Source organism: Pelophylax lessonae, assembly GCF_965119305.1.
Source record: "Pelophylax lessonae genome assembly, chromosome: 1".
In the NCBI taxonomy this organism is placed as follows: Eukaryota; Metazoa; Chordata; class Amphibia; order Anura; family Ranidae; genus Pelophylax; species Pelophylax lessonae.
The window spans coordinates 891,084,753-891,111,797 of record NC_138768.1 but is presented as its reverse complement, the minus strand read 5'-3'; the positions used below and the strand labels follow the sequence as shown (position 1 = coordinate 891,111,797).

General features: G+C 47.3%; 1 protein-coding gene across 1 annotated transcript in view; it reads right to left on the bottom strand.

Moving 5' to 3' along the window:
* The window catches only part of LOC309566618 (E3 ubiquitin/ISG15 ligase TRIM25-like), a 63,139-nt gene extending 37,025 nt beyond the window's left edge, over positions 1-26,114 (bottom strand). The window contains exons 1-2 of the mRNA XM_082271834.1: positions 25,067-26,114; positions 24,547-24,826 (exon numbers count right to left, since the gene is read on the bottom strand). Of these exons, the coding sequence (XP_082127960.1) occupies positions 24,547-24,826; positions 25,067-26,098 (1,312 nt within the window). The 5' untranslated portion in view covers positions 26,099-26,114. The remainder of the gene's footprint in view (positions 1-24,546; positions 24,827-25,066) is intronic.
* Between the last annotated feature and the right edge of the window lie 931 nt (positions 26,115-27,045).

The following is a 27,045-nucleotide window of genomic DNA, read 5'->3' as shown; positions in this document are numbered from 1 at the left end:
TGTCTGGGCTTCAGGCGGTTTGAAACCCGAACATGAACTGCCCGGGTGAATCCCGGACAGGTGACAACCCTACTCCTCGGCTGCCTGCCCCATCAATTCCAACCAGCTCCAAATATCTTTAGTCACATGGGATGCCCCATAAGTGTTGCCAACCCTCTGTGAATATACAAATGGCTGCATCTGTCACACGGCTGAGTGTCTGTTCTGTGGTCACCGAGCCCAGACAGCACAGCTCCTCCCTCCACATGAATGGGAGGGGCTGGATCGGCTCTGCTTCTTCCCGCCCCTCCCTCCCTGTTTCTGCCCACACTCCAGCAGCCCATGTGCTGGGTGTGAATAGGATATGTGGGCGGGAAGTTTAAATGGAGCCGCTGAGAGCCTGTGACTGAGCTAGGAGCCTCCAGGGACTGAAGTGAGTGAGCTGCGACCGGACCCCCCCCCCCCATCTCCTCCTTCCCTCTCTCCCCCTCCCCCCTCCTCCTTCCCTCCTCCTCCTTCACCCCTCCCCCCCTCCTCCTTCCACCCCTCTCCTCCTTCCCCCTCCTCTTCCCCCTTCCTCTTCCCCCCCTCCTCTCCCCCCCCTCTCCTCCTTCCCCCTCTCCCCCTCCTCCTCCCCCCCCTCCTTCTTCCCTCTCTCCCCCTTCGCTCTCTTCCCCTCCTCCTTCCCTCTCTCCCCCTCCTCCTTCCCTCCCCCCCCCTCTCCCCCTCCTTCTTCCCTCCCTCCCCCCTCTCCTAGCTTAGAACAGTACTTTGTCCTATGTGATTTTCAGTGGTAGTTAGGGGGTTAAACAGGCAGTGAGGAAACGCAATATCCCCTCCTCTCTGCATGTCAAATGCCTCTGAAAAGTGACCTGAGCATGGCTCACTCTTCAGTGCAGTAGTTTCTGACCATCTCTTGTATAATATCCACAGTGTCTGATCATCTCTTCTATCATGTCTGCAGTCTCTGACCATCCCTTGTACTATGTCCGCAGTCTCTGACCATCCCTTGTACTATGTCCGCAGTCTCTGACCATCCCCTGTACTATGTCCGCAGTCTCTGACCATCTCCTGTACTATGTCTGCAGTCTCTGACCATCCCCTGCACTATTTCTGCAGTCTCTGACCATCTCCTGTACCATGTCTTCAGTCTCTGACCATCCCCTGTACTATGTATGCAGTCTCTGACCATCTCCTGTACCATGTCCGCAGTCTCTGACCATCTCCTGTACTATGTCCGCAGTCTCTGGCCATCTCCTGTACTATGTCCGCAGTCTCTGGCCATCTCCTGCACTATGTCCGCAGTCTCTGACTATCCCCTGTACTATGTCCGCAGTCTCTGACCATCTCCTGTACTATGTCCGCAGTCTCTGGCCATCTCCTGTACTATGTCCGCAGTCTCTGACCATCTCCTGTACTATGTCCGCAGTATCTGACCATCTCCTGTACTATGTCTGCAGTCTCTGACCATCCCCTGTACTATGTCCGCAGTCTCTGGCCATCTCCTGTACTATGTCCGAAGTCTCTGACCATCTCCTGTACTATGTCCACAGTCTCTGACCATCTCCTGTACTATGTCCGCAGTCTCTGACCATCTCCTGTACTATGTCTGCAGTCTCTGACCATCTCCTGTACTATGTCTGCAGTCTCTGACCATCCCCTGTACTATGTCTGCAGTCACTGACCATCTCCTGTACTATGTTCGCAGTCTCTGACCATCTCCTGTACTATGTCCGCAGTCTCTGACCATCCTCTGTACTATGTCCGCAGTCTCTGACCATTTCCTGTACTATGTCCGCAGTCTCTGACCATCCCCTGTACTATGTCTGCAGTCTCTGACCATCTCCTGTACCATGTCCGCAGTCTCTGACCATCTCCTGTACCATGTCTGCAGTCTCTGACCATCCCCCAGACGAAGTCTATTGAGACGAAACGTTGGCGACTCCAGACGCAACGTCCACACGCCCCCTGAAACTAGCCGGCCTTCATCATCTACTATTTGGGACTACTTGCGGGACGCCGTATCTCTATCCCTGACATAGTCATTGATATGCCTGTTATTTGATGAAACACTGTGAGTATAACTTTTAATAAACAAGATTTCAATTTTTAAACGGGATTACGCTATGGGCTTTGCCTCTCTTTTCTTCACATATTCACTTATGATTGATGACATGCACTGATGAGTGCCAATCCTATACTGATCCTCCTGCATCTTGAGTGGTGGTTCCTTGGAGCTGATAAAGTACCTATGTAATTTCTGACCTTCAGTGGTCTGGATTAACAGCTGGGAGAGGCTGACTCACTAATCTGAGCAGCCATGGAAATCTGGTAAGCTGCTTATCATATTCCATCACAGAGGTGTTCCCTTCCTTCACATACCCTTGGTGTCCTGGGAAGAATCCCTCCCCCCCTTGGATTATTGCACTTGCGGATTTATGTTTTTTCTCCATATCAGTTCTTTTGTTGGGGACTCATTCAATTGGACATTTTTAAACACATTATTGTGATTACTAGTGATTTATTCATTTGGACACTAATTTTTCATTTTTATGATTATCAATTTTTCTTAGCGCTACACTTTTACGTTTTATTGCATTTTGAGTCACTGTTGGTTGATTTTGTGTTGGCTGCTGTTATTTATCATTCCTTTTTAATTCATTATATTAGCACTTAAATTTTCTATTTTTATTCTTGCATCCCCTGTACTATGTCTGCAGTCTCTGACCATCTCCTGTACCATGTCTGCAATCTCTGACCATCCTCTGTACTATTTCTGCAGTCTCTGACCATCTCCTGTACTATGTCTGCAGTCTCTGACCATCCTCTGTACTATTTCTGCAGTCTCTGACCATCTCCTGTACTATGTCTGCAGTCTCTGACCATCCTCTGTACTATTTCAGCAGTCTCTGACCATCTCCTGTACTATGTCTGCAGTCTCTGACCATCCCCCGTACTATGTCTGCAGTCTCTGACCATCTCCTGTACTATGTCTGCAGTCTCTGACCATCCCCCGTACTGTAAGGTGATCAGATTTTTAAAATGAAATCCGGGGACGTTTTTTTTGGCAAATAATAAACTATTTTATCAGCATATTTCCATGAAATTATCTATGCAGTGTATGGGGGAGGGGCTTATGGAATGCAGTGTATGGGGGAGGGGCTTATGGAATGTTTGTATGATATTTATGTTATTTCTCACATTTCATCCATGAGATAGAAATGAAAAGATAGAGATTCTGTTTAGAATTTTTTGGGATAGAACTACCAAATGTTAGGAAGATAAGAAAAACTGGGAGGGGGGGGGGGGCGGCTAAATTCAAATCCAATCCGGGCAGGAGTGATGGTGTCACCCTCTCTGCAAAAGGTGAGAAATACTGCAGAGCTGCGATGTGCAAATAGTGGTGAAACCCCCGATATATAAAATCATAATAAAATGTAAGATATGCTCATCAATTGTACATTTTATTATGATTATATATTGGGGGGGGAGGGGTCACCACTATTTGCATATTGCAGCTCTGCGATATTTCTTACCTTTTGCAGAGAGGGTGACACCATCACTTCTATGTTCTATCACACGGGATGATCAGCGTCTCTGGTATTATTATATGTGGGGGGAGGGGGGGGTCACCATTATTTGCACATTGAAGCTCTGCAATGTCTCAGAATATTTGTGCAGAGGGGGGAGGGGGGGTGACACCATCACTCCTATATTGCAGTACATAGGTGGATTAGCGCTGGATATTCATGTATCGGTGTCACCATCACACTTATAAGTCTATTTGTAGAATTTTATAGATGAAGAAGTGAAGGGCAGGGCTGCATTTTTGGCTTTTTATTGTTGCACGTTAGATGAGGGAACCGATAACAAGATTCTCTGATTGCTTTTCAGATTTTTTTACTTGCATGGTAGCGGTTTTACTGGATTTGTTATGTCCTCTGGACTGGTAACCAGTGACCCTGCATATTGGTGGTCAGTGTGCCCCCTTGTATGCTGGTGTCACGTGCAGGGTTCAGGAGGATGCCACGCGCAGGGTTCAGGAGGATGCCACATGCAGGGTGCAGGAGGAGGCTACGTGCAGGGTTCAGGAGGAGGCCACGTGCAGGGTTCAGGAGGAGGCCACGTGCAGGGTGCAGGAGGAGGCTACATAAAGGGTGCAGGGTTCAGGAGGATGCAACATGCAGGGTTCAGGAGGAGGCTACATGCAGGGTGCAGGGTTCAGGAGGATGCTACGTGCAGGGTTCAGGAGGAGGCTACGTGCAGAGTTCAGGAGGATGCTACGTGCAGGGTTCAGGAGGATGCTACGTGCAGGGTTCAGGAGGATGCTTCGTGCAGGGTTCAGGAGGAGGCTACGTGCAGGGTGCAGGGTTCAGGAGGAGGCTACATGCAGGGTGCAAGGTTCAGAAGGAGGCTACATGCAGGGTGCAAGGTTCAGGAGGATGCCACGTGCAGGGTTCAAGAGGAGGCTACATAAAGGTTGCAGGGTTCAGGAGGATGCCACGTGCAGGGTGCCGGAGGATGCCACGTGCAGGGTGCAGGAGGATGCCACGTGCAGGGTGCAGGAGGATGCCACGTGCAGGGTGCAGGGTTCAGGAGGAGGCTACGTGGAGGGTTCAGGAGGAGGCTATGTGTAGGGTTCAGGAGGAGGCTACGTGGAGGGTTTAGGAGGAGGCTACGTGGAGGGTTCAGGAGGAGGCTATGTGTAGGGTTCAGGAGGAGGCTACGTGGAGGGTTCAGGAGGAGGCTACGTGGAGGGTTCAGGAGGAGGCTACGTGCAGGGTTCAGGAGGAGGCTACGTGCAGGTTTCAGGAGGAGACTACGTGCAGGGTTCAGGAGGAGACTACGTACAGGATTCAGGAGGAGACTACGTGCAGGGTTCAGGAGGAGACTACGTACAGGGTTCAGGAGGAGGCTACGTGCAGGGTTCAGGAGGAGGCTACGTGCAGGGTGCAGAAGGAGGCTACGTGCAGGGTGCAGAAGGAGGCTACGTACAGGGTTCAGGAGGAGGCTACGTGCAGGGTGCAGGAGGATGCCACGTGCAGGGTTCAGGAGGAGGCTACGTGCAGGGTGCAGGAGGATGCCACGTGCAGGGTTCAGGAGGCGGCTACGTGCAGGGTTAGGGAGGAGGCTAAGTGCAGGGTTCAGGAGGAGGCTACGTGCAGGGTTCAGGAGGAGGCTATGTGCAGGGTTCAGGAGGATTCTACGTGCAGGGTTTATTTTTTTCCTGAAAATTGCATTTGAAAAGCGTCTGCTGTTCTCCAGAGTACAGAGTAATATAGTCTATGATATACGCCTCATTTCTAACCTCTCCTCTATGGTCCTGGTGACGGTTTATTGTTATGTTACTTATTACGCCTTCACACGCGGTTCCTTTACATAGCTGTTGGATGGCGCCCCTGCGTGGGCAAACCATGGCTTGCTATGACTTTTGAAATTTCAATAAAATTATTGAAACAGAAAAATCGCTGTACAAATATCGTGTGACATAAAGAACTGCAAAACCCTCCAATTTATTCTCTAGGGCCTCTGCTTTAAATATATATATATATATAATGTTTGGGGGTTCAAACTAATTTTCTAGCAAAAAAAAAAAAAAAACAGGTTTTCATATGTAAACATAAAGTGCCAGAAAATGCCGGGTCTTTAAGTGGTTAAAGAACTGGGATGGGGGAGGGGGAGCCTTGGGATACTCTAAAACCTCTAATAAACTGTAATGGAGGACACTAAATGTGGGTGAGAACCTCCCTCTTGGATGTGAAGGGTAACGAGATTCCAAACAGGAAGTCTTCAGCAGAAGTATAATCCTGAGTGTCCTGCTGGGAGCTCTCCTGTCCCTGGAATCCACATGACAGCTACTCACTGTGTCCTGTATGCTGTGTTGTCACCCACAGTATCAGTCAGCTTCTGTAAGTGTTGCCTGTGTCTTGGATCCTCAGATGTGCTTTCTGCCCTTTCTTACCCCTCTCAGCCCCCTGCTGGACACTCACTCTGATCAGGAATTGGCTGAAGAAGCATGAATATGCCAGCCAGGGTCATGGTTCCTCTACCCCCTATATCCCAGAATTCAGTGGGATGTGGGGGAAGTAGTTGAAACAGAAAGAAAGCAGCGCCAGCTTAGTGAAGCATAAGGTTTATTAATACAAAAAACACATAGTGATTTACTCTTAGGTAAGTAAAGGCCGGTACAGTAGGTGAATGGGATCATCCATCTTCTTGTCCTGGATACCGTTGCAGAAAGGAGGGGTGCAGCCTGTCTGATGGCGCTGTGGTGGTGGAGGACTCTCAGTGGGGCTCCACTTCCTACTTCCTGTCAGCCCGACATCACTTCCTGTGAGGCGGAGGGAAAGATGGGCATTGCTATCTTTCAGGGCATCCGTGCTCCTTCATTAGGGAGAAGTAGAGTAAATCCAGCTGACCATTAGATGTATGGTGTGACATGGTGCAGGAGTCCAAAAAAATAGAGCTGTGTTAGCTGAACCCTGGTGTGCTTATATACCTCTATTTATTGGTGGCCACCTATGTATTTCTCACCTGTCTTAAACAGCTCCCTATCTGACTACTACAGGGAGATCTACATTAGGTGGTCTCAGTGTATGCTGAACTGACCCCAACTTGGTTGAGGCTCCCCCCCCAGCCTGCCTGCTCCACATCCAGGTGGGAATATGGGGGGGGGGGGGGGGTTATGGATGTGATGGCAGTTGAACAACTTTGATGTTTTTACTGGTGTGACCCGCTGTGCTACAGTTTGGGGACACTTTATTATATCCAAGCTATCTGCTGAGCTATCCCTGAGGATATCAACCTCTGCATGTAGATTCCAGTACTGATACTGTGTGATTTTGTATTGTGTAATTGTGTATCCCTTCTTTTTACTGTGTACTATTTTTTATATATTTACTACCTTTTGTATGTAATTTATTAACCACTTTAGGACCGGAGAATTTTCCTGCTTTACGTCCAGGCCACTTTTTGCGATTCGGCACTGTGCGAATTTAACCGACAATTGTGCGGTCATGCAACGCCGTACCCAAACTAAATTTACGTCCTTTTTTCCCCATAAACAGAGCTTTCTTTTGGTGGTATTTGATCACCTCTGCGCTTTTCATTTTTTGCGATATTAATTAAAAAAAATGCGACAATTTTGGAAAAATAACAATATTTTTCTACTTTCACAGTTAAAAAATATCCAATATATTCGATTTTTGTCATATATTTAGGCCAAAATGTATTTAGCTACATGTCTTTGACAAAAAAATTCTTAATGAGCCTATTTTTAACCACTTTAAGACCGGAAGATTTTACCCCATTCCTGACCAGGCCATATTTTGCGATTTGGCACTGCGTTACTTTAATGGCCAATTGCGCGGTCGTGCGATGCTGTACCCAAATTAAATTTATGTCCTTTTCCCCCCCACAAATAGAGCTTTCTTTTGGTGGTATTTGATCACCTGTGTGATTTTTAGTTTTTGCGCTATAAACAAAAAAAAAGAGCAACAATTTTGAAAAAATAACAATATTTTTCACATTTTTTTATATGAAATTCCCCCCCAAAAAATGTAAAAATCTAAATTTGTTAACATTTTAGGCCAATTTGTTTTCTGCTACATATTTTTGGTAAAAAAAAAAAAATCGCAATAAGCGTATTTTGATTGGTTTGCGCAAAAGTTAGCGCGTTTACTAACTAAAGGGAAAGATTTGTCATTTTTATTGTTTTTTACTAGTAATGGCAGCGATCTGCAAATTTTTGCAGGACTGCGACATTGCGGCGGACAGATCGGACCCCTAACTGACATGTTTGACACTTTTGGGGGGACCAGTGACATCACTACAGTAATCAGTGCTATAAATATGCACTGTTATTGTAATAATGAGACTGGCAGGGAAGGGGTTAACACTATTGGTGATAAAGGGGTTAAATGTGTGCCTCATGCTTACTGACGTGTGTGGGGGGAGGGGGAATTGTGTGACACAGAGTGAGATCGCAGGTTGAGCTATGCTGAATCCTGTGATCTGTCCCTGCCTGTCACAGAGAAGATCCGCCTGCTTTGTTTACACAAGCAGGCGGATCTTCTCACACTTTCCCCGATGATCGCGGAAAAGAGAGACGTTGATCGCTGCCTCTCCTCCTCCGGCGCGACTCCTGCTGTGTCTGTGACTACAGCGGGAGCAGACCGCACAGACAGCTAGGAGTCCAGCGTCTACATCGCTGGACCCAGGGCTGCCACTGTGCCGCAGAAGTAGCACAGTGAGCGGTCCTAAAGTGGTTAAAGGGTAACTCCACTTTCTCTTTCATTCTGCAGGGCTGTAATTTCATGTAAAATGCAAGGCAATATGGCTACCTGGAGGTGTTCTGTACACAGAATGTCCCCCTGAAACATCATTTCCTGATTGAGTGATTGGCTCGCTGATTTTCCCAGAAGTCTACATGAAGATACAAGTCAGATTTTTGGCATCCACTGCAACAAAAATGTCATTTTTGGTAAGATACTCCCAATAGGAAATCATGTCTAAAGGGATCCAGACCCTTCCACTTTCCTCAGATCCCTGCAGGTGCAGCAGCTGGTTGATAATTATAAAATCCACATCCATTAGACTCACTCAGCACATGGACTGGTTATTACTGGTCTGCAGGCATCTGCAGATCCTACAATACGTAGGAGCACTTCACAGCTGGGTCTAATTTTCGGATTAGAGCCTCCTTGAACACAACCACAAGGTGACGTCTTACCAGCCGCATTAATGATGCATCCCCCATCGGAGGAGACCGCAGCAGGTTGACCTTTAGCTTTCTCAGGGTATACAGTTCTGACAACCTGTTTATACCGGCCTTTTTCTCTGACCCCTTCCATTCTTCCGGAATTAACTCCTCCAGTTGTTCAGTGAAGGGAAATGAGAACTTTCTAACCTTGTGGAGAGTTTCCTCCACTTCACTCCAGGCAATCGCGTCCTTAACTGCCCTTGTAAAAGGCTCTATTGGGCAATCGTCAAAGCCTGTGGCCCCTTTAATGCCTTCTTCTTCCGACAAGCTCTCCAATATGGACGCCACCTACTGGCTGTGGTTGGAAGTGTTAGGCAATTCATCCACTGACTAGGAAGTACAGACTTCATGTATCAACTCCTTGGCCGATTCTTTCATCAAGGCGGCTTCTTTCCAGACATCCCCTTCTTTGTCAGTTGTCACTTCCTTCAAGCGGACTTTACATACCAGCTTGTCAGGCAATGACTTTCCACCACAAACACCACAACCATTAGGACTGGTAACCTGTGGGGTTTGTAAACGGGGAGAAATAATAATGAAGGGTGAGATGATGACCTTGATCAACGTTGCCGGGATGTCTGCGCCTAAATGGTAAATGTTCTGCTTTTAGAAAGCTCCCTCCATCTTGAGGTCCTTGCAGGGCTGTATCCTGCTTGTTCCAGGCAGACGACATATTAGCTTGGCAGGCAATGACTCTCCACCACAGAGAGAATAGGTGCAGGAACTCCCCTCTCCCAAGTCACCCCTTGTCTCCGCCTCCTACCTACCTCCAAGCTCCTCCCCTTGTTTCCACCTCATACCCACCTCCCAGTACCGCCTCTTTTAGAACAGAACCAAGTATCGGTAATTGGTGCTAAGTAATCTGTATGAAATTTGGTAATTATAATAGGAAAGGCAGTAAAATGGATCCAAGTCCAGCCAGGAACAATAGCCCCCCACCCCCCCAGCAAAAATAGATTCCCCCAGCAATAATAGACACCCCCAACAATAATAGATCCCCCCCCAGAAACAATAGACGGCTTGCAACAAAATACCACCTCACAACAGACCAACCCCAGGAACAATAGACCCCCACCAGCAACAATAGATCTCCCAGCAACCAGCAACAATAGACCTCTCCTCAACAGTAGATTGCTACCAGCAACAGCAACATAAGACCCCCCCCCACATAAACAATACACCCCTCCCTCAACAATAAATCCCCCCCCAACATTAGATCCCCTAGAAGCCAGAAATAATAGATTCCCCCAGCAGCCAGCAATAATAGACCCTCCAACAGAAAGCAATATATGACCCCTCCCTCAACAGTAGATCCCTCCCGCAAACAATTGACCCAGTAGCAACATAAGATGGGTGGTGTCTCATGTTGCTAGTGGGTCAATTTTTGCTGGGGGGGGGGAGTCTATTGTTACAATAGATCCCCCGGTAGCTGGCTTCATTGGACCCTTCAGCATGTCCACTATCCCCTGCCACTGTATACATTCAGTACTGGAGGTGCCGGAACTGCGTTCCCCCTGAAAAAAAGCCCTGCTCCACCACAAATGCAGCAACTATTAGGGCTGGAAGCCGGTGATGTTTGTAAATGGGGAGCAATGATAATGAGTGGAGAGACGATGACCTTCATCAACATTGCCTGGATGTCGGCTCTTAGATGGCGGCTTGTCTTCACCTTTAGAGGACTTCCTCCATCTTCAGGTCCTTACAGGGCTGTAGATATCGGCTCTCTTCTCAATCTTCACTACTTACCTAATCCCTGTACCTTAAAAGCAATGGGTGGTCTGACTGGGCAGCGTTCTCCATAGAAACAGAGCAAAGCAGCCGACTGAAATGAGAAGCAGCATGACACAGCGATCCCAGAGCAAGCATTGAGAAGGGGATAGGAAGAGCCAAGGTGAAATCCCATAAACAGCACAGCGATCCCAGAGCAACACTGAGAAGGAGATAGGAAAAGCTCAGGTGAAAGGAAAAGCTCAGGTGAAAGGAAAAGCTCAGGTGAAAGGAAAAGCTCAGGTGAAAGGAAAAGCTCAGGTGAATGCCATAAAAAGGGAAAACATACCGGCAAACAATGACCACATAAACATCCAGCATGCATGAGTAGAGAGCTCCACCATGTGCTGCCCAAAAATCCCATAAAAACATTGAAAACGATCACATTTTCCCATCAGTGATGATATCAGTGCCTGAGCATGCTCAGATCGCCATCTTGGAAAAGGGCGAGCCAGGAAACCGGCCACAGGAGCCGCATCACTTCCTGCCTTTCATGCTCAGAGTATACTTGTACTGCTGCAGCCATCTTGGAAATGGGAAACGCCCACAAAAAAAGAGAAAAGAGGTGAAAAGCAAATGGAAAGCAAAGGGAAAACGCTGTCACTGATGTCAAAGCTCCTCCAGAATGGGGCTCCAACCATAGAGCTCATGTAGAGGCTGCACAGGAAGGACTTCCACCCAGGAGAGGCTGAACCTGGCTGGGGTGACAACCGGTAAGGGATTCCTCGTGTCTCCGGTCCTGATCAGCCGAGGATAAAAAGGAGAATGCTGCGAGCCGGGTCTGCCTTTGATTTATAGTTAACCGGTCCTATCAGGTTGTGGGGGCGGAGCCACAACACATTGTATGCTGCCATGATGCGCCAGGAAACATTACTATACAGAAATCTTATATATAAATCATATATCTGTAGCACCGCCCCCATGGGAGGGGCTTAGATTGGATTCCCCTGGGTTACTCATAGTAACAGACAATTGATCTTATAGCTTTAAGTCCTCGGCTCAGTCAATGAACAGTCCAGGGGATTTGGGTTTTTTTTTGTATTTTATTTTGGAACTGGGATGGGGGAAGGGATGAGTGGGATTCTCCAACTAGAACTATGCCCAATATGAGAACTATCTGTGGTGTGCGGCAAGGCCGCTGTTTCACTTTACCACTGAGGTGAAGGTATTAAATGATGAACAGAACTTTAATCTTCTCTTCAGGGTCTATCTTGGCGCCCCCTTTCTGACCCACTGTGTGTGCTGGCGTTTGTCCCCTGACCTCCCTGGAGGGGTCCCCGTCCTGGGCAGACCCCTGGCAGACCCCTGGTACTCACAGAGACTGTTTTCCGCAGGAATCTCTGCCACTGCTCCACCGTCAGCTTCCACAGGACCTCACAGCTCAGCCCCACACGCCTCACCCACGAGGCCGACCGCCTGTGACCACTTCCTTTCTGACAGGAGGAGAGACAGCCATCACCCTCCTCCTGGGACTCTGCTTCCCGCCAAAGACCCCCTGTCACATGGGCCCTTGGCTTTTATAACCAATCCCAGGATGCACCACTGCAGTGCCCTCCCACTGGGACAGCCACAAAAGCCTGGCTGGGTTTCCTCCACTGTCCAACAGGCTCCCTTATTGGATAGAGTGGGGACACTCCCTCAGACCAAGTGAATCACACCTGGACACATGTAAGAGGCAGAACTAGAAATCCTGATCCCTGATAAGCAGAAGAACAATTCAATGCTTTTACCCAGCACCTGACTAGGAGGGCGCTACAAATCCAACCCACAACAGTGCCGTCCAAGTGTAACATGAACTATGGGGAATAATAAATAGACTTACAGACATTTGTGTATCTAGAGGAAAATGTGAAGATCTTCACTTGTCTGCATCAGAAGTAAAATGTCTTCTGTAACTGAGGGGAAATCTTTATGTTCTTCAATAATAAAACTTTATTAACAAAGACAAGACTTCCTGTTTCTTCCTGTGAGGAACTGAACTGCAATTGCAACAGGCAACCACCAGGTGTCCTCAGAATGAAAATCCTATAATAGACAGCACACTCCCCGCCTGGTTTATACAGGATGTGACAAAAGTAAGTACACCCCTCACATTTCTGTAAATATTTTATTCTATCTTTTCATGTGACAACACTGAAGAAATGACACTTTGCTACAATGTAAAGTAGTGAGTGTACAGCTTGTATAACAGTGTAAATTTGCTGTCCCCTCAAAATAACTCAACACACAGCCATTAATGTCTAAACCGCTGGCAACAAAAGTCAGTACACCCCTAACAGGGCCGGTGCTAGACTATTTTGCGCCCTAGGCAAGACCAGATACTTGCGCCCCCCCAGGAAAAAAAGTAAATGTAGATTTCTCTTACTGTCAGTTCAATCCCAATAAGCATAAATTGATTGCTTTGTGCAATAGTTATAGCGCCTGCAAACTATGGGATATATTTATGGAATTGTTATTTTTTTAAATGTTTTACTAGTGATGGCGGCGATCAGCGATTTTTAACAGAACTGCGACATTGCAGTGGACAAATCTGACACTAAATGAAACTTTTTGGGGACTGGTGACACCAATACAGTGATCAGTTATAAAAAATATGCACTGTCACTGTACTAATGACACTGGCAGGGAAGGGGTTAACATCAGGGGCGAACATAGGGTTAAATGTGTTCCCTGGGAGTGTTTACTAACTGTGTGTGGGGGAGGTGCTTTGACTGGAGGAAGACAGAGATCCGTGGTCCTGCTTACCAGAAAAACAAAATCTCCATCTTCCCCTCTCACAGAACGGCGATCTGCCTTGTTTACATCAAATCGCTCTTCTGTCTGCCTCGGGAACGATTGGCGGTTCCCAGCGGACATTATGTCTACCGGACTCACTGATTGGCTCCCGCTGTGTCTGCTGGACTCACTGATTGGCTCCTGCTGTGTCCCGATAAAAGACAGAGGTGTGGGATGTGATTTGGTGGTAAAGGGCCGCCTTGCCTCAGTAATATGTGCGGGAGGCAGTCTGGAAGTGGATATATAGAAAAGCAGCCGTCTTTTATTATATATAATAGATGTAGCCCCTCCTAGTCAGGTGATAGAAAGTGGGAGGAGTTTTCTCTCTCTCTGCCTATATATGTGCACTCCGCTTATCAGGGATCAGGATTGGTAGTTAGGCCTACTCAGTGTGTCATTCAAGTGGCAGGGTGAAGCAGTGGCCTTGCCGCACTCTCAGGTTAGATGTCCTCAGCATTGTGAATAGGTAACAGTTGGAGTTTCCCACTCATCCCTTCCCCCATCCCAATTACAATAAAACCACAAAAACAACCCCTGGACTGATCATTGACTGAGCCAAGAACTTAAAGTGTTAAATTTCTGCAAGCAGTTTGTGCTGTCTATCATAGCCAGCCTATAATATTTTCATTCTGAGGACACCTGGTGGTAGCCTGCTGCAATTGCAGTTCATTTCCTCACACAGGAAGAAACAGAAAGGATTTCCTTTGTTAATAAAGTTTCTTTTGAACAACATAAAGTTTTTACCTTGGTTACCACATAAAGATTTTACCTCAGACACAGAAGACATTTTACTTCTGATGCAGACAAGTGAAGATCGTCACATTTTCCTCTAGATACAGAAATGTCTGTAAGTCTATTTATTATCCCCATAGTTCATGTTACACTTGGACGGCACTGCTGTGTGTTTGATATATAATTTAATAGAAGATTTCTGCATAGTAATGTTTAATGTTGTGTCCCATGTAATACAGAATTGTAATTCTAAGTCTCTGATTGGATTGCAGGTTACAGAACGATTGATTGGAATAAAACACAACGCTATTTCTGTCTGTTTTGTTCCCTGGCTGTCAGCTGAGGGACAGAAGGACAGCGCACAGTGGCAGCCAGGCCACAGGGAGGGACATCATCCAATCCTATGGGTGCAGCACGGTGCACAGACAGCGCTGGCCGGACCGCGAGGCCAAACAGCAGCCAGCAATGCACACAGGAGACCAGGGGGGTTACTAGGTAGGAAAAAGAGCGGGGGCTTCACCCCGAAGGGACATTTTATCCCACGACGCCCCCTTCCGACATCAGAAGGGGGGTGAAGATCAGCGCCAGGGAGCTTTGCCCAGCGCTGGATTAAAGGGGAGTGCAACACAAATTACAGCATTTTCATGGGGCGACACCTCTGGACCCCTTTACATTACACAGCCCCCCCTCCTCTGGACCCCTTTACATTACACAGGGCCCCCCCCACACCTCTGGACCCCATTACATTACACAGCCCCCCACACCTCTGGACCCCATTACATTACACAGCCCCCCCCCACACCTCTGGACCCCTTTACATTACACAGGGCCCCTCCACACATCTAGACCCCATTACATTACACAGGGCCCCTCCACACATCTAGACCCCATTACATTACACAGCCCCCACACCTCTGGACCCCATTACATTACACAGCCCCCCCACCTCTGGACCCCTTTACATTACACAGCCCCCCACACCTCTTGACCACTTTAGATTACACAGCCCCCCACACCTCTTGACCACTTTACATTACACAGCCCCCCACACCTCTGGACCCCTTTACATTACACTGCCCCCCACACCTCTTGACCACTTTACATTACACAGCGCTCCCCCCACACCTCTGGACTCCTTTTGCAGTACACAGCCCCTCCCCTATGCATGCAGAGGGGGAGACACAGAAGAGTGGAGCAGGACAGAGGCAGAACTGGAGAGAGAAAGACCAGAGCTCAATAGAGAGTGGGAGTTGCCGGAGATAACTTTCCATGTTACCCAGCAGGTGATTGGTTGCTAGGTGGTCTAGGTGGTCCTAGCAACCAATATCACCTGCTGGGTAACTTGAAAAGTTAACTCCAGCAGCTCCCACTCTCTATTCAGCGCTGGTGTGCAATCTGCATACTATACCCCATACCTCCCAACTTTTGTACTTCAGAATGAGGGACACTTGAGAGAGAAAGAGAACTGTGACGAGTAGCGTAACAAAATGGGTGTGGCCAAATGCTTAAAAAACACGCCTCCTTGTACTTATAAAAAATCTTTGATTGCTGTCCCACAAGCTGGAGTCTCAGGGACACAAACCCAGTACAACCATTAAATATAAAAACACTTCCAGAGTGCGTTACACTAAGTGTAGAAGGATTTGTGCATTTGTGTGTACAGAGTGCAGGGTTCAGGAATGCATTGTACAGAGTGCAGGGTTCAGGAATGCATTATACAGAGTGCAGGGTTCAGGAATGCATTGTACAGAGTGCAGGGTCCAGGAATGCATTGTACAGAGTGCAGGGTTCAGGAATGCATTGTACAGAGTGCAGGGTTCAGGAATGCATTGTACAGAGTGCAGGGTTCAGGAATGCATTGTACAGAGTGCAGGGTTCAGGAATGCATTGTACAGAGTGCAGGGTCCAGGAATGCATTATACAGAGTGCAGGGTTCAGGAATGCATTATACAGAGTGCAGGTTTCAGGAATGCATTGTACAGAGTGCAAGGTTCAGGAATGCACTGTACAGGGTGCAGGGTCCAGGAATGCATTGTATAGAGTGCAGGGTCCAGGAATGCATTGTACAGAGTGCAGGGTCCAGGAATGCATTGTACAGAGTGCAGGGTTCAGGAATGCATTGTACAGAGTGCAGGGTCCAGGAATGCATTGTACAGAGTGCAGGGTTCAGGAATGCATTGTACAGAGTGCAGGGTCCAGGAATACATTGTACAGAGTGCAGGGTTCAGGAATGCATTGTACAGAGTGCAAGGTTCAGGAATGCATTGTACAGAGTGCAGGGTTCAGGAATGCATTGTACAGAGTGCAGGGTTCAGGAATGCATTGTACAGAGTGCAGGGTTCAGGAATGCACTGTACAGGATGCAAGGTTCAGAAATGCATTGTACCAAGTGCAGGGTTCATGAATGCATTGTACAGGGTGCAAGGTTCAGGAATGCATTGTACCGAGTGCAGGGTTCAGGAATGCATTGTACCGAGTGCAGGGTTCAGGAATGCATTGTACAGGGTGCAAGGTTCAGGAATGCATTGTACAGAGTGCAGGGTTCAGGAATGCATTGTACAGAGTGCAAGGTTCAGGAATGCATTGTACAGAGTGCAGGGTTCAGGAATGCATTGTACAGAGTGCAAGGTTCAGGAATGCACTGTACAGGGTGCAGGGTCCAGGAATGCATTGTACAGAGTGCAGGGTCCAGGAATGCATTGTACAGAGTGCAGGGTTCAGGAATGCATTGTACAGAGTGCAGGGTCCAGGAATGCATTGTACAGAGTGCAGGGTTCAGGAATGCATTGTACAGAGTGCAGGGTCCAGGAATACATTGTACAGAGTGCAGGGTTCAGGAATGCATTGTACAGAGTGCAAGGTTCAGGAATGCATTGTACAGAGTGCAGGGTTCAGGAATGCATTGTACAGAGTGCAGGGTTCAGGAATGCATTGTACAGAGTGCAGGGTTCAGGAATGCACTGTACAGGATGCAAGGTTCAGAAATGCATTGTACCAAGTGCAGGGTTCATGAATGCATTGTACAGGGTGCAAGGTTCAGGAATGCATTGTACCGAGTGCAGGGTTCAGGAATGCATTGTACCGAGTGCAGGGTTCAGGAATGCATTGTACAGGGTGCAAGGTTCAGGAATGCATTGTACAGAGTGCAGGGTTCAGGAATGCATTGTACAGAGTGCAAGGTTCAGGAATGCATTGTACAGAGTGCAGGGTTCGGGAATGCATTGTACAGAGTGCAGGGTTCGGGAATGCATTGCACAGACTGCAGGGTTCGGGAATGCCTTGCACAGAGTGCAGGGTTCGGGAATGCCTTGCACAGAGTGCAGGGTTCAGGAATGCCTTGCACAGAGTGCAGGGTTCAGGAATGCCTTGCACAGAGTGCAGGGTTCAGGAATGCCTTGTACAGAGTGCAGGGTTCAGAAATGCCTTGTACAGAGTGCAGGGTTCAGAAATGCCTTGTACAGAGTGCAGGGTTCAGAAATGCCTTGTACAGAGTGCAGGGTTCAGAAATGCCTTGTACAGAGTGCAAAGCTCAGGAATGCATTGTACAGAATGCAGGGTTCAGGAATGCCTTGTACAGAGTGCAGGGTTCAGGAATGCCTTGTACAGAGTGCAGGGTTCAGGAATGCATTGTACAGAGTGCAGGGTTCAAGAATGCCTTGTATAGAGTGCAGGGTTCAGGAATGCCTTGTACAGAGTGCAGGGTTCAGGAATGCCTTGTACAGAGTGCAGGGTTCAGACTGACATTTTTGACACTTTTGAGGGGTCCAGTGACATTACTACAGTAAGCAGTGCCAAACATATGCACTGTCACTGTAATAATGACACTGGCAATGAAGGAATTAACACCAGGAGCATTTAAATGTGTCCCCAGGGGGTGCTTTATAACTGTGTGGGGGATGGGCTTGCTGCATGAACACAAAGACCTGTGTTCCTAAATAGGAGGATCCCTGTGTTCATCACTGACAGAAAAGCGGTCTGCCATGTTTACATTGGCAGACTGCCATTCTGTCTCCATGAGGAGTGATTGCGGGTGCCCAGCGACATCACATCCATCGGACCCAGTGATTGGCTCCCCCTCTGGCCTCTGGGTACATGTACATAGTTTCCCGTAACAGAGCCAACCTGCCGCAGTAAAACTACGGTGGCTGGTCGGCAAGTGGTTAAAGTAAATTTTGACGATAAATGATCCTGCTCCAAACAATTGCCGCAACGTGTTTCGACCAGGTAAGTCGTAGTCTTCTTCAGGGGGACTGCGTTATCTCCAATAGATGGAAACCAACATTGAGACCAGAAGCTTTCAACAAATAGGTTGTTGCTCCAAATTGCCCTTTAGAGAGTTCCAGTCTTCCACACAGTGAGGTTCAGTGAAACTTTCACAAGCAGGCAGACACAGGCATGCTCTGGCTGTCTCTTGGCATTCAATGTGGCCCCTCTCTGTCCCCCTTTTGTGAGCGTTTTAAGTATGGCTTCTTCTAAGCCAGATACACTGGACCTCACTGTGTGGATGACTGGAATGTCCTAAAGGGAAATTTGGAGCAACAACTTGTTGAAATCTTCTGGTTTCAATGTTGGTTTCCATCTATTGGAGATAACGCAGTCCCCCTGAAGAAGACTGACTTACCTGGTCGAAACGCGTTGGGACAAATGTTTGGGGCAGGATCATTTATTGTTAAAATTTACCTCAAGTATAGCTGCTCTCTTTTTGCACGTTCTCATTATTACAATTGATGGGTTATGATAGGAAACATTTGTTACCAGAGATCAGATTTTATTTCCTTGTATTGTAATTGTAAAATAAAGAAATCTTTTTATACATAAATTTCGTTGATACTTTTTGCTGCTAAACCCGGGGGGAATTCTTGTTCTTGTTTTGTATAAAGATGCCACTTTTACCCAAACTTCTATATTACTTCAGAACAGTGCCCATGTGCTGCCGGAGTCCTTCTTCACCGTGATGGACAGACTGTTCAGATAGTTTGTGTGGAAAGGCGGTTTGGCTAAATGATCCTTTCCCATTCTACTCAAGCAGAGGCAAAAGGGTGGAGGGAGTTTTCCGGCAATTCCCAACTATTATTATGCAGCCCTCCCCATCAAATGAAGGAATGGTTTGATCCAAACACTGAAAACTGAGGGTACATATTGGAGGAGCGGTATCGGGACAGAGACTAGACATGTGCAGTTAGTTTCCTTACGAATTGAACATTTGTACACATTTTCCATTTTCGGAAATGCAGAAGTATCTGAATTTTCGAATTACAATAGTACCGAAATTAAACAAATCCAAAAAAATAACGAAAAAAATTTGGACGAATTCAGAATTTGAATTGATTTGAATATTTAGCAAAGCATATCATCTTTTATTAATCAAATGAATATATCCATACAGGAAATGTAACAATTGTGTATATAATTGTGTATATTGTTAGGCCAGCCAGGAACGCCACCCGCCCCTCGGGATTCCTGACCGGTAGTCTTGTTATCCCGGTGTCAGGTGGAGGAGTGGATGGAGTCCTGCAGCCGAAATATCGGGACCACAAATGTGAGTGCAGCAAGCAAAACCTCAGAAATAACAAATGTAAAGGACTCACGGTTAGGAGAGATAGGTCTGAAGCTGAGTTCCAAGAAAGAGAAGTCCAGGAGAGAGGTCAGGGGTGTGCCGAGTCCATAACCGGAGTCTGTATAGTCCAATAGGGTGATCCGAAGAAAGGTCAGGAGTAGCCAAGGTCAGTAAAGGAGATCAAGTAAACAGTAGTCAAACAGGAAGCTAAATCTATACTAATGCCTTAGCAGGAAGTAGAAGAGGGTACAGTATATAAAGGTCAGGGGATAAGCTAACCGACTTCAGCTGGCCACTGGGTGGAGCAAGAGTCTCATATCAAAAGTTAGGTGATAGTGAGAAGCAAGCCCAGAATAAGAATCACCCAGTGGCTCAGGCAGCAGGGAAACGATCAAGAACACACCAGACCACAAAATCAATTCCCAGCCACGGCGTTACATATATAATCACATCAGGGTTCATCTAACACAGCTCTATGTTTTGGACTCCTGCACCATGTCACACCGTACATCTAATGCTCAGCTGGTGCAGGATCAACTACTCCCCTTCCCCCCCAGCTACTGAATTCTGGGATATAGGGGGTGGAGGAGCTTTGACCCTGGCCGAAGTATTCATGCCAATTCCTGGTCAAGAGAGTGAGTGACCAGCAGGGGGCTGAGAGGGGTATAAATAGGCTGGGGCTTGCAACGGCTCTCTTGTTCCTGGAGGCGTAAGACCCATCCTGAGGGCTGTGGTATCCCTGGGAGAATACCTGCAACACTAAGGACATTCTTTGTGGGGTCCTGGGTCCTGCTTGGGCTGGGGGACCTCTGGCCTAGTCCCCCGAAGGCACGCAGAAAGCACAGCTGAGGATCCAAGACACAGGCAACACGTACAGAAGCTGACTGATACTGCGGGTGGCAACACAGCATACATCGGAATCTCGTTACCCTTCACATCCAAGAGGGAGGTTCTCACCCACATTTAGTGTCCTCCATTACAGTTTTTAGATGTTTTGGAGTATCCCAAGGCTCCCCCTCCCCATCCCAGTTCTTTAACAACTTAACCACTTTACCACTGAGTACCGTAGTACTACTGCGGCAAAGTGGCTCGTTATCGTCTGACGATGTAGTACTACGTCGTCAGACACTCCCTTTTCTCGGCGGCGCGTGCGCGCCGCCGGAGGCTCGCTCCCACTGTATTCAGTCACAGCGGGAGTCGGGCCAGGGGAGGAGCAGCGGCGATCGCCTCTGCTCTTCCCCGATTGTCGGGGATCTAGTGTGGAGATCCGCCTGCTTGTGTAAACACAAGCGGGCGGATCTCCCGAGTGACAGGCAGGGTCAGATTGCAGGGTTCAGCATAGCTGAACCCTGGATCTGTCCTTGTGTCACACAGTCCCCTCCCCCCCCCACACGTCAGTAAGCACCAGGCATACATTAACCCCTCCCTCTCCAATAAAATTAACCCCTTCCCTGCCAGTGTCATTTTTACAGTAACAGTGCATATATATAGCACTGATTACTGCAGTAATGTCACTGGTACCCCCAAAAGTGTCAAAAATGTCGGTCAAGGGTCCGATCTGTCCGCCGCAATGTCGCAGTCCCGCAAAAAAAAATCGCAGATCGCCGCCATTACACGTTAAAAAAAAAAAACACCAAAAATGACAGAAATCTTTCCCTTTGTTAGTAAACGCAATAACTTTTGCGCAAACCAATCAAAATACACCTATTGTGAATTTTTTTACCAAACATAGGTAGCAGAAAACAAATTGGCCAAAAATTAAAAAAAATTTTGATTTTTACATTTTTTTGGGGGGAATTTCATATAAAAAAATGTGAAAAATATTGTTGTTTTTTCAAAATTTACGCTCTTTTTTTGTTTATAGCGCAAAAAGTAAAAATCGCACAGGTGATCAAATACCACCAAAAGAAAGCTCTGTTTGTGGGAAAAAAAGGACGTAAATTTCGTTTGGGTATGGCGTCGCACGACCGCGCAATTGTCAGTTAAAGTCGCACAGCGCCGAATCGCAAAAAGTGGCCCAGACGTAAGACAGCAAAATCCTCTAGTGGTAAAGTGGTTAAAGACCCGGCATTTTATGGCACTTTTTCTTTACATATGAAAATATTTTTTTTTTTCTTTCAAGAAAATTCGTTAGAACCCCCAAACATTATATTTATGTTTAACGCAGAGGCCCTAGAGCAGCCTTTCTCAACCCTTTCCACGTAGAGGAAACCTTGAAATAACTTCCAATCTTTCCAATCTCAGGGAACCCCTGCTACAAATGACTCAACCTACAACTCATCATACATTGGTGTGATGGTCATTGGGAACAATTACCCCCCTTACAGAGAGCTAAAAAGATCATCGGCGTCAGTGGGAACTTATCTGAGAGCCAGAAACTGCTCATTGCTCAAGGAACCCCCAGCAACCTCTGGAGGAACCCTAGAGTTCCATGGAACCTGATTGAGAAACCCTGCCCTAGAGAATAAATTGGAGGGTTTTGCAGTTCTTTATGTCACACGATATTTGTACAGCGATTTTCTGTTTCAATAATTTTATTGAAATTTCAAAAGTCATAGCAAGCCATGATTTGCCCACGCAGGGGCGCCATCCAACAGATATGTAAAGAAACAGCGTGTGAAGGCGTAATAAGTAACATAACAATAAACAATCACCAGGACCATAGAGGAGAGGTTAGAAATGAGGCGTATATCATAGACTATATTACTCTGTACTCTGGGGTACAGCAGCGGCTTTTCAAACACAATTTTTGTGAAAAAATACCCTTTTTAAATTTCTAATGCAAAAAAACACAATACATAACCCATTCTTTTGTAAAATATAAAAGGTGATGTCACACTGAGTAAATAGATACCAAACATGTCACGCTTTAAAATTGTGCACTCCCGCACAACCGCGACAAATTACATAAATTTTACTCTCCATAGGCGATGATGTAAAAGCCTTTACAGGTCACCACTTTAGATGTACAGAGGAGGTCTAGTGCTAGAATTACTGCCCATGGTCTGACGTTTGCGGTGATACCTCCCATGAGTGGGACAATCGCGGTTTGTGTACGTTTGGGTTTGACGCACGCGTTCGCCTTTGCGCTCTAGCACGTGGCAATGGGGGCACTTTTTTAAAATTATTAATTTATATTATTTTTGTATTTTTACATTGTTGCTTCAATTTTTTTTATCACTTTTATTGGTGTGAGAAGGAATGTAAACATCCATGTGACAGTAATAGGCAGTGACAGGTCCTCTTTATGGAGGGATCGGATGTCTATAACACCCCAAATCTCTCCTTTACACTTGAAAGAATTCAAATCACCAAGATCGGCGTTTTTTAATGGTTTTGATTTTTTAAATCTGGTGCCTTTAAGGTTCCAGTAACCCGGAAGTGATGTCATGACGTCTCTTCCGGGTTACTACATCCGAGATCCGATCAATGCCGATCCCGGCTTTCTTCGTGTCTTCGGCCAGCCGGTGGATGTGCTGATTGGGCACTTGGGTCTCCCTCTGGGATGGGAAAGGCCAGGTGAGCTGCAGAAGGTGGTGGGAGGAGGGGATGGGACGTCCCCTCCCACTGCTTGTAATAACAGCTGAGCGGCTGATTGGCTGCATCGGTTGTTATTACAAGAAAGCCGACCGCCGGCTCTAAACTCCAGTACCGGGGTGACGCCTGCAGCTGTATATCATCCCGCTACAACCACTGGAAGTCACATGATGTACAGGGACCTGATTTGATGGCAAGTGGTTCAGCAAATGAACTGGAAAAGCACATTTAAGGCCTGATCATTGACTTGAGTGACGGTGGAAATGCGTTGTGCCTGGCTGCTCTGGGCCTATCAGGGAATGGAACCTGGGACCAAGCAGCAGGACCAGTCTCGGGTCTGTGCTATACTAGTAATAGTCCAATCTGTCTGATTGTTATATCTATATCTAATCACTAATCAATATTCCCATATACAGAGCCAAGGATTTCCACTTCCTGAGACTGTATACCCCCGTCACCTGTCCACACCCACACCACAATCCCCGCCCCTCTACATCATAACCAATAGGAACAAGACTAGCACTGGCTGTATTCATAGTGACACTCATCACAGCCAATCACAGGGAGGGGGAGGAGCAAACACAGATCCATGGATTGGTCATGTAAAGGAACCTGTGAGGACAGAAATGTAGGAATTCTCATTGTGGATAATAAAGTGTGTGTCTAGACAAATCCTATTGTTCTAGATTTGGATGGAGTGGGGGAGGACTAGAACCCCTGTCAGGTTTTTACTGCTATCCGGGGCTCCATTAGAGAGATTTCCCCTCACTTCCTGTCCGGGTGACAACGTTTTATCAGACCGGAAATGAAGGAAAATCTACACCAGGGACACAGACAGAGATAAAGATCTGACAGGGGTTCTAATCCTTCCCTTACTCTACCAAAAAATAGGATTTGTATTTCTGTCTGTGTTGCTGTTGGAGAATTTCCTTCACTTCCTGTCTGGCGAAATGTTGTCACCAGGACAGGAAGTGAGGGGAAATCTCTAATGGAGCCCCAGATAGCAGAAAAAAGTCTGTAAGTAAACCTCCCCCCACTCCATCCCCGGAACCTGCAGCTTTTTTACATAAATCAGTCATGTTTCCTGCCCACTGCTTCCTCCTATTGGATGAGTATTGCACCAATCACCAATCAGATAATCCCCCTTGTGATGTCTCTGGGCAGATCTCTCACTTCTCATTCCCCCCACATATCTTTATACAACCTCCCCATACACATACTCCAGCATGGAGGGGCTCAGTGAAGGTGGTGGGGAAGGTGTGGAGGTGTCGGATCCGGTCACACAGATCATAAAAGGAGATCCGCCCGGCCTCATAATCCAGATCTATCCTGACTCTCTTACTGGAGACCCCGCCGGGTAATCGGATCTTCTTCCTGTCATGTATCACTGAGCACTGATTACCCCCCCACCTCTCCAAACCCCAGGACTTCTTATTACAGCCAATCACTGACTGACCTCCTCTCCTGTCTATACTGGGGTAACACATCCCGACTATCCAGTATTCTGACGCCCCGACATCCACTTCCCAGTAATGTCTCCCTGAGGAGAATCTCTGACTGCTCATCACCTGATAATAATGAAACCTCTCTGGTGTTTCTGGGCGATTCTGATGTGATGAGACGGACGCAGTTTTCCTGTCATCTGATATATGTAGATTATTAGCAGCTGTCCTCATATCCAGTAATATGTCTGTAACCCCCGACACCCCCGATGTTTGCTGTACAGCCCCAATATTTGGCCCCCCAGCCTGGTGGTGTGAGTGTTGTATGGTGGGGGAGGGTTGGGGGCGTGGCCTGGATTTTTGTATGGTGGGTGAGGGTTGGGGGCGTGGCCTGGATGGTTGTATGGTGGGGGAGGGTTGGGGGCATGGCCTGGATGGTTCAGCATTGATGTGACCTTTGCCCTTTGTAGTAGAATGTGGATAGACATGTGTGCCTGTACATTTCTCTACATTTACCCCAGACATGATATCAGATAAACCTGTGTGTAATGTGTGTGAGATCCCCCCCACATCCAGATCCCCTCCATCATGGAGGAGTTTATCATGTCTCTCTCTGTCCTCATCATCTCCATCCTCAGTATCACACAAGTCACCTGTGTCTGATTCCTGTAGGACAGTCAGTGGATCCGTCATGTTACACAGCTCCTCAATGTCCCCCATCTTCCTGGACAGCTCCTCCTTCTTTATTTCCAGATGCTGGACCAGATCATTGATTACCCCGGAGATTCGCTCTGCCTGCCCGGAGATATCCCTCAGGACTCTCTTCTCCAGGTCTTCCAGACGTCTCCTGAGGTCTCTGAACAGGGCAGTGACTCTCTCTGTTTCATCATCTGCTTTTCCTTGTACTTTCCTCCTGCGTTCCTGCAGACTCTGCACTCTTTTCTCCATCTCCTCTCTCTCTGTCATCAGTTTCTGCAGAACATTCCTCAGTTTCTTCTTCTTCATCTCAGAAGCCTCATCCAGAGTCTCCACCTGGTGTCCCCGATGTTCTCCATCCAGCCTGCAGGACACACAGATACAGGAGGAGTCCTCAGTGCAGTAATACTCCAGGATCTTCTTATGGACGGAGCATTTCCTGTTCTCCAGGGAAGTGGTGGGGTCACATAAGACGTGTTCTGGTGACTTGCTGTGGACTCTCAGGTGATTGTCACACAGAGAAGCTTCACACATCAGACAGGATTTTACAGCAGGTACAGGAGTGTGAATACAGTAAGTACAGAAGACCCCGGACTCCTCCTGATCTGGATGGGTGGACAGGAAATTCTCCACTATGTTACGCAGTGTTATGTTCCTGTGCAGTGCAGGCCGATCCTGGAACTCTCCTCTGCATTCAGGACAGGAATAACCTCCAGACCCCTCCTGTGTATCCAACACACGACCAATACAGTCCCGGCAGAAGTTGTGTCCACATGTCAGGGTTACAGGATCTGTATAAATGTTCAGACAGACGGAACATTCCAGCTCCTTCCTTAGATCAGCAGACGCCATCGCTGAGAGCAGAAGAGAGAAATGACAAATAGAATGGTAGTGGAATGGTGAAAGTCTCTGACACTCATTAACCAATGTCACCAGGTCTGTACATTTCTACACAGGGCGAGGCTGAGACACATAGCCATAGGGACTCTTATACAGAGGAACACAGATAATACATGGGAGGATTCCTGACAATAATCTCCCTATCTGGGGGAAAATAAAGGACATGTAATAAGGTGAGGAAACATTGTGTCAGGAATTCTCCTTCATATCATTAGCACGTTTTACAAGGGAACACAAAGTTGATGTATTTGTCTACAATAACAAGTCATACGGATAGAGCTGGATTACCCACAAGGTGACCCAGGCAGATGCCTAGGGACTGGTGGCATTCCAGGGGCCGTCTATATCTTCTATGAGTGTAAAACATTTTAGGCTCCATTCACACGTTCTCCGGCTGCGGTTCACAGCATGGAGTCCAGTGCTTCCCTGTTCACCGATTCAGATGGGAATTAGGTACACATTTTTGCCTGAATTTGCACCTGAATTGGACCGGAAGACACGCAGGACCCTTTTTCAATGCGGACCGTGGCTGCCCCAGAGCTGTGTGAACTGGCTTCATTGAGAACCGGTCACACTCTCATGTCATGCGAATTGGATGCAGGAAAACGCACATCCAATTTGCATATGTGTGAATGGAGCCTTAGACCTCAATCAGGGATTACAGCAGATAACTTAAACTCAATCAATAGAGCTGCAGTCCTGGCTTGAATATCCTGACCAATAGTTGTCTTCCTCCTCAGTTGTCTGCCCCATATCCTCCAACCAGGTCCAAATGTCTTTATTCATAGAGCTAATGTGCTGAAAGTTGCAGGACATGCTGATGAGGACATGGGGCTGGGATTGTGTTCAGGTGATTGTTTGAGTGGCCACTATGTAACTGAGTTGCACTGATCAGCCAT